The sequence below is a fragment of the Brassica rapa genome, chromosome A02 (assembly GCF_000309985.2).
Source record: "Brassica rapa cultivar Chiifu-401-42 chromosome A02, CAAS_Brap_v3.01, whole genome shotgun sequence".
NCBI classification, from domain to species: domain Eukaryota; kingdom Viridiplantae; phylum Streptophyta; class Magnoliopsida; order Brassicales; family Brassicaceae; genus Brassica; species Brassica rapa.
The window spans coordinates 8,621,996-8,632,131 of NC_024796.2; the positions used below are offsets into that span (position 1 = coordinate 8,621,996).

Sequence of the window (10,136 nt, forward strand, 5' to 3'; positions counted from 1 at the left end):
AAACGAAAATGGTTTTGAACAACAAGTTAAAAGAGTCGTTGAGGTTGCACTTCTATGCATATCAAGTAACCAGTGTGACCGTCCCTGTATGGAAGATGCATTCAGGTTTTTGTCTGAACCACATAGTAGTAGTAGGTTGCAGACAGTGTTGAACTACACATAGTTTTCCCTTCTATATAGTATTGTACTAAAACATTAGTTGTGTGACTTTTGTTCGAACCATATGTTATATGATGATGCTGTTCTTGTATTAGTGTGTTGCAACTTTTAAACCTGAGTTTGAATAGAAAATAATATTGTTCAAACAACTCTGCAACAAAGTAATTTAAAGTACTGAAGCAACTTATTAAAGACAGATCCAAACCTTAACCGACAACAAAAAAAAACATAACAAAACGTCTTAAAAGAGACCTCTAGATGAACACTCTCAACATCTCTAAGCGCGAACACCTCGGTTAAGACTCACCATACGAGTTGAGCCATCCATTTGCATACCACCTCTGTTTCCTGAGCCAGCTCTTGCTGCATATCCTCCACCTCGGTTCTGGCCCGACCAGTCTCTAGGCTGTCCTGGTCTTCCTCCATATCCAGATCTGTTGTTACCTTGTCTTCCTCCATATCCAGAATTCATGTTGTTGTCCTGCCATCTCCCACCACCTGATGCTGCTCCTGCATAGTCCTGATTGTTGTCCCTCCTCCTTGAGCTCAGATCAAGACCACCTCCACCGGTTCTTGCTTCCATTGCCCTTTCATTACTTTCAGCCAAAACCGAAAGTTTCTCGGTTAACTGGAAAGCCAACGACTGTAATCTGCTGTGTTGCACTTCATGGAAGACTATGCATCGTGTTGGCTGGTCCCAGCTTGCGTGAAGCTCTTCGTTGATCATCATCTTGCTCACAATGCTGTGAACCTGTGCTTCGGTGACATCAAACATCTTAGCCAGCTGTTCAAGGCTTAGGGACTCGTAGGAGCTCGAGTATGTGAATAGGTAAGTCCTTAGAGCTTCTTCTTTGATCCTAGCTTTGACCATTTCGAGGATGCTGTCACGGTTCTTGAGCATTCTCCAGACCTCAAGAGAGTTCAGAACCTCAAACGCGGTCTGGAAATCTCCTTTGGTCAGGGCTCTGGTGGCTGCCATGACGTGATCACGTACATTCTCAGGTGGTGCATTGAACGCTTGCCTCTCGCTGATCTCAAGCAGGCGACGGAAGTTCTTGCTGATCACTCTACGTCTGGCTTCAAGCGAGTTTGCTGCCATGTTTGGTACTTCAAGTAGCATAGCGCCGATGAGATGAACAGCCTCCAGAAGCTCGAGGTTTATGTGCATGTGGTATGGCATTTGTCTCCTCCTCTCCAACCTTTCCTGTTAAGTCAACATATGTATACATCACATATAAGTATACTGACCATAAGCATCCGTGTTGAAATAGATAAAACAGACTTGTATGAAAAGGAAACAAAATGTAGAGCCCTCAAATGCAGCAGAAATATAATATACACAAGAAGCTCAGGTTTGAATAGTTAATTCATACTCTAATCTGATTAGTCAGAACTAAATGAAGAAACAATTCATTAATCTGATTAGTCAGAACTATATGATGAAACAATTCATTTTCACTTTCTATTTGTATCAGAAGAGCTAATGACAGAATAAGAGTAATTACCTGTTCGGGTGTCTTCTCATGGTATCGACTTTGCGAGACACCTTGGGCAAGCAACTCCCTCACTCTTTGACCAGAGTACAGCTCCGAGAGGCAGCTATGGGATTCAGTGATCATTCCAACACGGAAAGCACAAAGGCCAAGCTGCGCCATGGTCCTGTTAAAGAGGATCTGTGTTGAGATGTCCATGTGCTGAATGTTGTCTTGGAGATGACTCATTAGCAACAAGTCTCTCGCAGTCCCAAAGTTGTCCATCAATGCATGGTGATAGATATCACATAACATTGCACGGGCTTTGGTCCTCTCATCTCCATTTCTGTAGATAAGGGACACGAGAATATCCATCATTGCTCGGCCGCTCTCTGGGAAGGTAGGCGTACGGGGAACAACCTCTGGAACAACAATGAATGAAGAAATAGGTCCACTTTCCTCCTCGGCATCCTCAGCTTCTTCCTCTTCTTCAACCAACTCAGCCAGCTTCCTCATAGCCTCATAAACTTCCTGGGGCTTGTAGTATATTGACTCAACTCGTCTCAGGGCTACCTTTGCAGCAGCTTTGAAATCACCCATCCGCTCAAAGTAGTCCTGGATGTTCTGAGCAAGGGCCAAGAACATGGGCTCATCCCTCAGTCTCTCAACATACTCACGGGTGTGAGGATCAATTGACTGCAAGCTCTTGAAAAACTCAGTGTCAATCCTCTCAATGAACGCAACCAAATTTCCCCAGACCCTGATTGTTCCATCATAATCTGCTGGCTTGGAAGTTTCATTCTCATCAGGCTCAATTGTATCATCCACAACAATGTTATTGTACTTGACAAGGATGTCCAGTATGGTGAGCATGTTGAGCACGCATTTCTTCCAGACCTTGATAGGCATGTGTCCGCTGAGACCTGGATTCACATCAAACTGTGCTGAGATAACGCTAAACAAGATTTCGAGCTTCTGAGCAGGAGTCTTGGCGATCTTGGTCAAGTGTGTAAGCTGATCAACAAGGTCAAAACGAGCAGTCCCCTTCCTCCCACGAGCAGCCATAATCTCTTTAAACTTCTGGTTGACCCAGTCCCAAGTGATCTCCTTAGGATCTTTACTAAGGAGCTTCTCCATCTGCTTATCTTTCTTGTTAAGCATAGTCTCCCAGCGAGTATCAGTAGTATCATCCACCTCCTCGTCAGTCACAGCCTCTTTGCTATCATCGTCTTCCTCATCCTCGTCTTCCTCATCCTCATCATCCTCATCTTCCAGCTCATTCTCCTCCTCAACCTCCGGAGCCTCCCTGTACTTATTAATATCCTCCTCGTACAGCTTATTGTTCTTCTTGAGCTTCTGCCTCATAGCGTTCAAGGCCTTGGAGTTGCTAGGACTCATCTTCTTCTTGGCTTCCTTATTAGCCAAGGCCTCGTTCAAGAAATCCTCCAACATGACAAGCGTTTTGATGTACAAGGAAGGAGGCTTGACAGCCTCGGTGATCCTCATAACTTTCTCAAGCTGTTTGTTGACCTTGTCGAAATTCTCCTGGAGGCTGACCCAATCGTTGATCTTCATAGCGTTCTTCATCTGCTCAACGGTGTGCGTCATCTCCTCGAAACGCTTGTCTTTGGTTGGCTTGATGACACGTTTGGTATCAGTGTCGTCGTCGTCGTCGCTGTTATCTTGAAGGTAACGGTTGTTGATGTCGTTGTTCTGATCCTCCAGGATCTCTTCCTCGATATCACTCTCATCCTCGCTGTCACTACCACCCTGTGAACGAAAATAGCAACGAAATCGATTGAGAAACTGAATCTAACAAGAGAGCGGGAAACGAGAAGGGAACCTGAGCGAAAAAACGAGACATCTTCTTCTTCTTCTTTAGCAGGAGAGCTTAAACCTGAGAACACCATAACCAGAGGAGCGATACAACCAGATTACATACAAATAACTTCAGATTCGAACGACTCAGTACAGTTTTTAACACGAAGAAATCGAATCGATTTACATCAAAGTCGAACAGAGATGAAGAAGGAATGAGTACCTCAATGGAGACGAACGAAGGTAGAGATGCCTGATGAGAATCTCTGTGAAGAAGATAAGTGGTATTAGGGTTTTCTAGTCACGAATTAAACCGACGTAGTTCTTGGATGGAGCTAAACCGGTCGGCTTGGTATTTATGCGCAGTTAATAAACCGTAATTCTAATTGATATCTCAAACCGCCCGGTTTAATAATTACTTACTGCTTGTTGGATTATCTATGAAATTGTGGATTGCTTTGTACAATTAACATTTTTAATCACAAACGGTTTTGATTAGTCAATACAAATAAATTTTACAACGTTTCAGAAAATTTATACAAATGAATCTGCAAAACAATAGGACTCAAGTCTGAAACAAAACTCTTCCATGATCTTCAAACAACATTGGTTTCATAAGCTGTCTTTACATCAGTGGAAGATGCATTACTCTTCCGGAGCCGTACGTTGACAAGAATTGAATCAATCATGAATCATTCCAACGGATAGTAGCAGTGATCTTGACCTGCTAACTTGGATCCATGGCACCTAGATTGGTATCATGAGATAAACATACTCTCAAGTTCCTTCCAAAAAAAAAAGGTAAATGCAATAACAAAGTCAGAGACCATTTGAAGTAGCCAGAGAGGTAGTGGTCCATTTATTGTTTGTAATTATGACCATATGATCTCCACTATTTGATTCAAGCTTTGAAAAGGCAACAGGCACATCAATTTCATGGGAATAGTTCTAACTTCCTACGGATAAAGTGTCAACATTAAGATTCCTGCTAGAAATGGTTGAGACCAAACTGAGGCAGGTTGCGTTCATTCTCGAAAACAGTTTACGGTTATTGTCAACAAAGTTTGTGAAACCTGTATCACACATTTCAACAAGAGACTCATTGTCACGCTAAAGTGGCTCTCCTCCAAAACTGTTTTCATTTTCAATAGAGTTAGTCAATTATCATCACTTGTGTATCACATTTGAAAATATTCTAGATGATTAACCATAGAGTTTATATATTCAAATTAGTTTCACCAGAAAGGGGAGAGATAACAAATGAGGCTCACCTTTGAATGTTTCCCGAATAACCTATAACAGATAAACACACACATATGTCAAAGCCTCACTCGTAAGTGATAAAATAGGTTTTGGCAACAACCGCCACTGAATACTAAAGCTTTCACAATTAGTGTCCCATATAATAAAATCTGAAATGAAATCATCATTGCAGTAACAAAAGGTAGGACACACAGAAAGATGGTCTCACCTTGCCAATGATCAAAGGGATTAACAGAGTAACTATAAGACTTCTGAATAGTTGGTCAGTTGGAAACGAGACCCCTACTCCTCCGGCTATGTATCTTGATACCCAAAATGGAATCTGATAAAATGGGTCAAGCTAACCATGTTAGCATCAGTGACTTAAATCATAATGCAAGACCTTATGCTATTTTGAAACAATTGCCTAGCAATCGTTGAATAGACCAGGAAGCAAACTGACTAGAACTATAATTGATTCAGAATGATCAATTCCTAGTTTCAAAGGGGTAACAGATAAGTATGTACTTACAGTTAAAATGCCTAACAAGTTGGATGCCACAGTGACCGCCAGAGCAAGAGCAGAGTTTCCCCCAGCAAGCTGAATTGGAATTGTGGTAAGTTAATGGAGAACGCAGAAAAAAACAACAATTGTGCACAAAATATTGAATTGGAAATATATATATCAAACTGAGTACGTGAGTGAGGGCAACACAGTGGTTGGCATACAGCAAAATATACCTAGCCCTGTAAACAGGTATAAGGATATAGTTAAGTTTCAGAGTCCTCAAATCTCTGCATCAATTAAGTGATGAACTGAAGAATAATGTATCAAGAGAAGACTACAGAGCACTAACTAATCAAGTTGCATTTATATTATGCAACTAGTATGCTTTTCCTGTCCATCAAGATCTAAACAAGACATCAATGTGGATGCTGTTGGATACAAAATCACAAAGGAAATGAGATTTGTTCTTTGGTCAACCAGTATAACACATACTAGAGATTGATCCGCGCACCCGCGCGGGTATTGGTTTGTACATTTTTATACATCGATATTTATTTTTCATAATTATTGTTATATATTTTAGATGTATCATAATATAACTAATGATATTCAAAAGACATTGACTAAATCAGGTAATATGGCTATTTTGTTACAAATATCCGAATCCGTTTTAGATAACATTGGTTACTTAGATATTTTTAGATTCCTATACATCAGAACTGAATTCATCCAGATCTAGACTAGAATGACCCAACTCAAAATCCACACATAAATTTATAATATTTAAGCGGGACCTTGTTTCAGAACTAAAAAAAATGATACCCGGAGGAACATCATGTACATAAACGGATAGATAATGTTCAATTATAACTGATTTTATAAACTAATTAAAAAAATCTATTTTTATGTGTTTGGGTAAAATAAGTGAAATAGAAAGAGTTTTTTGTTAAGTAAAATAATTATATGAAGTGAAATTAAGTGGCAATAAATTTAGCGCATTTTTATTATTTTGATTTAAGTTATTATTTTATCTACAAAAACATATCTTTGAATTATGTTTTTGGCTACGTAATTTTCCACCGATTGAAACTCAAATAAAAATGTTCTAATAAAACAAACTAAATCAAACGTTTAATCATATGCAAAACTAGTGATGGCATTTGGGCTCTCCCGCGTCCAATTGTCCCGCCCCGCTGCGGTTTTGTTTTCAATCGGGTCTTTGCGGGTCGTACCGCGGCGGGATGCGGTCCCTAAACCATATGACCAATCCCGACCCGCACTATAGGAGCGGGTATGCGGGTCGTCCCGCGGGCCAGCAATGTTCATCAACCTGGACATGTCACCTGCATGAAAAAGAGACGAACATTAGTCATACTATTAAACATAATGATGCTCAGACGCTCTTAGAACTGATCCTAAAGTTATTACTCATGACTGAAGATTAGAATTAATTTAAGTAATGTAAATGAACACCAAAACAATATCCAACTAATGTAATGTGGCCTCGGTAAAAACCTTATCGGGAAAACCCATTGGGACAAAACCCGACAAGGGAAAAAGAGCGCCACGAAATCCATAATATAAATAAAATAAAAACACCAGAGCAAAATAAAAATCAAGTTTCTTCTTCTTCAACTTCATCATCAGACCATGGTACTGTCTCTTCTTCACCAACTATTTCACCTTCTGAAATATTAAAAAAAAATCGAAGTTAATTAGATTTAAAGAACATGGCACCCTAAAATATATAATAATGTAAATAATTTACCATGTTCATAAGCTTCGAATCCTTTTAGCCAATTCCTGCTACATATCAGAGCTTGCACATTTTTGGGAAGTAGACGGCTCCTGTATTTGTTCAGAACTCTCGAACCGATGCTAAAAGAGGATTCTGAAGCCACTGTTGTGATCGGAATGCTAAGTAGATCACAAGCCATTGCTGGCAAATCACCAAACCTGTGAGTATTATCTTTCCACCAGTCAAGAATATCCAAACTTTCAAAGCTATCCATATCTAGCGCAGGTTCATCCAAATAAGCTTGGAGAGCTGTCTTTCCACTCGCAGCAACACTACTTTTGCGAAACGCAAAAAAATCCTGTAGTGTTTAAAAAAATATTAAAATTTTTTTTGATGGAACATCCAAACTTTCAAAGCTATCCATAACTTATAGCACAGGTTCAGAATTAATTAAAAAAAAGAAACAGGAGACTTACACCATAGTTCTCAAATGTTCCTTTCGGTCCTCCACTAACACTTTGTTGATCCATCTTACGAGGCTCTGCCGAAGGTGATGTTGACTTTGATTTTTTGTCGTATGATTCAAACAAAATTTCCAGCTTCAGACGCAAGTTCTTCATTTTTGCATCACGTGTACTCATGTCAAGTCTCCCTAAACAATATTCTACAACTGGAAGCTTCAGGCGTGGATCAAAGACAGCTGTCATTGCAAAAAGATCACTGACTTCTTCCCAATACTTATCGAACTTCTCTTTCATCGGTATCACCATGTCTCGGATAATCTCATCATCGCTTTCCTCATTTATCTGCAGCCAATTATGGATCTTCCATACCTGATAGAAATACAAGTTCGATGTTGGGTATTTCGAACCTGACATCAAACTAGTAATCTTAGCAAAAGGCTCCAAGAAAGCACATATTTTCGCAGCTCTACTCCATTCTGTAGCTGTAGGTAAAAACTTATAGTTTCTCCTATCATATATCTCCAACTTAACAAACGCTTCACGGTACGGAAGGGCTCTTTCAAGCATATAGAATGTCGAATTCCATCTTGTCTGCACATCCATTATCAAACCAGCATTCTCCTTTATACCAGCAGCATCCACGCATTTTGCAAACGTCATCTCACGCGTCTCTGACGCTGTTACATACTTAACACTCTCTCTAACTTTGTGCAAAGAGTCTTTAATAACCTTCAAACCATCTTGCACAATGAGGTTAAGTATGTGAGCTGCACATCTGACGTGAAAAAACTCACCTCCACACAACAAATCATTGCTCAAAAGCACCTGAGTTTTCACTATATCTTGCATCGAATCATTACTTGTAGCATTATCTAATGTGAGAGAGAACATTTTTTTCTCTAGTCCCCACTCTTCCACAGATTCGAGAAGCTTTAAAGCAACATTCATACCTGTGTGAGGCGGTGGGAGAGCACAAAAAGTCAGTATTTTACTGTTCAGCCTCCAATTCCGGTCAATGTAATGTGCTGTGAGACACATATAACCCTCCCGTTTCAGTGATGACCACAAATCAGAAGTGAAGCTTACTCTTCCAGGAAGACTAGCCAACTCCCTCTTCAATGTCTCTCTCTCGTTTTCATAAAAACGATAGACCTCTGCTTTAGCTGTGTTCCGACAAATGAATTTGACATCAGGATTCAAGTGCTTCCAAGTTTCTCTGACTTGCTCATACTCAACATATGAGTAAGGTAGGTCATGCTGAATTATAGTCTTGGTTACCAGCTGCTTGAAGACAACATGATCATACTTGCCACTTACTAATTTGGCTTCAGCATCGAGTTTTTTGGTTCGGAGATTCCTTGGAAAGAGTTTGCATCTATCACGATGCCTTCTCAAACCACTTGTTCCATGCCCGTGGGAACTCCATGCATAGTCATTCTTACAATAATTGCATTTAGCTTTCTCCTCACCATTGGAATTTCGAATCTTAGTAAAATGGGGCCATACATCAGACCATTGCCTACCCTCCTTCTCGTTCTCCATCTCGTTCTCTATCTCGTCCTCTTCAAATTCACCTTCCGAATCAAGCTGCTCCTCTTGAATCTTCTTCTTCTTCTTACCATTGCTTTGTGTCGGCCTGGAACTCTTTCTCCCCCCACGGATGGTAAAATGAATAGATTTGGCTTTGGTTTTCCTTTTACTGGCCTTAGAAGATGATCCAATGCCACCGTCTAGAGTAGACTGTATCATTGGTTTTTTTGATTTCAAGGCTTGCCCGGTTCCGCAGGTGGATTGTTTGCGCAGAGTAGTAGCTTGGATTGGTGGAGGAGTGATTTCAACATCACTGTCATCTTCATCATCAGCAACCTCAGTAAGCCTTCTTTTTCTTCTGTGTTTCTTTTTTCTTCCATCAGATGAACCAGAACCATCATCAGCCTCGTCAGCTGCCAAAAGAACTCCAATGAGTCGCTGACTCTCTAAATCCATTGTATTCAAGGGCGTAAAATTTGGATCGAAACTTGAATCATCATCTGTCATCTCTTTCTCTCTTCTTCGTTAGGTTTAGTTTCTGGTCGTTTCTTTTTGCCTTAAGCCTTAGGTCGTGAAAGCCGTAAGTTTAGCCTAAACTGTTTAGGTAATATTGTTTTAGGGTTTTGTTTGTATTTTTATGTAATTTTAAAAATTATACCTATTATTTACTTATTTCCCATTGGTCAGAGACTTAAGCATTATAAGAAATTTTTATCATCTAAATTATTAGACTAAAAGATCAAGTCTCATACCGTAAGTTTACGCAAATATGAGTTATACGTCTGTATGGAAAAAAATATGAGCATTAAACGTTAGTCCCGTCCAAGCCATGGCAGTGACACCCGTTCTTCTCCTTCTGTTTGTTGTTCATAAAGATATGAAGGTCGTTGTTGCTAAGAAAGGAAGTTCTCAAACGAGCAGACCTTCCAGTGCTCAGTCTAATAGGTCTGAGAGTTCAGGATTGAGTAATGTGGTGAATCCTTTTGGCCATGCGAAGCCTAGAGAAGTTTTGCTCCAGAGATCAGGCCTGATCAAGAACCCGGGAGTGATAATAATCACCATGAAACTATACGTGGCAAAGAGAAAGTTCTGGAACTACTAACCCGTGAGTTGGACGACAAAGTCAGGTTCAGGCAGAACTGGTTCGTATTCAGAAAGAACACATTCCCGGGCTGGATCCAATAGATGAGTCAAGGAGTTTTGAG

The 10,136-nt window shown here is 40.2% G+C and overlaps 2 protein-coding genes across 2 annotated transcripts; both read right to left on the reverse strand.

The window, feature by feature from the left end:
• Positions 1-261: 261 nt before the first annotated feature.
• On the reverse strand, positions 262-3,826 carry LOC103852186 (eukaryotic translation initiation factor 3 subunit C). The gene is made up of 4 exons (XM_009129103.3): positions 3,673-3,826; positions 3,475-3,528; positions 1,665-3,401; positions 262-1,363 (listed from the first exon to the last, which is right to left on the reverse strand). The coding sequence occupies exons 2-4, from the start codon at positions 3,493-3,495 to the stop codon at positions 437-439; spliced, it is 2,685 nt and encodes an 894-aa protein (XP_009127351.3). The 5' UTR covers positions 3,496-3,528; positions 3,673-3,826; the 3' UTR covers positions 262-436.
• A 76-nt stretch (positions 3,827-3,902) lies between these two features.
• LOC103852283 (probable sodium/metabolite cotransporter BASS4, chloroplastic) lies at positions 3,903-6,631 on the reverse strand. The gene is made up of 8 exons (XM_033285172.1): positions 6,628-6,631; positions 6,530-6,542; positions 5,390-5,486; positions 5,224-5,292; positions 4,921-5,034; positions 4,721-4,742; positions 4,455-4,522; positions 3,903-4,196 (listed from the first exon to the last, which is right to left on the reverse strand). Exons 1-8 carry the CDS (start codon positions 6,629-6,631, stop codon positions 4,131-4,133), a joined length of 453 nt encoding a protein of 150 aa, XP_033141063.1. The 3' UTR covers positions 3,903-4,130.
• Positions 6,632-10,136: the final 3,505 nt, after the last annotated feature.

Bases quoted from the DNA above. Each gene is read 5' to 3' on its own strand.
- LOC103852186 (XM_009129103.3), bottom strand. From the start codon at position 3,495: ATGTCTCGTTTTTTCGCTCAG. The intron at 3,402-3,474 runs GTTCCCTTCTCG...TTTCGTTCACAG, and splicing joins TGTCTCGTTTTTTCGCTCAG to GGTGGTAGTGACAGCGAGGA. The intron at 1,364-1,664 runs GTAATTACTCTT...TTGACTTAACAG, and splicing joins ATGAGAAGACACCCGAACAG to GAAAGGTTGGAGAGGAGGAG.
- LOC103852283 (XM_033285172.1), bottom strand. The intron at 5,035-5,223 runs GTAAGTACATAC...CCATTTTATCAG, and splicing joins ACTTGTTAGGCATTTTAACT to ATTCCATTTTGGGTATCAAG. The intron at 4,743-4,920 runs GTGAGACCATCT...TATCTGTTATAG, and splicing joins TCCCTTTGATCATTGGCAAG to GTTATTCGGGAAACATTCAA.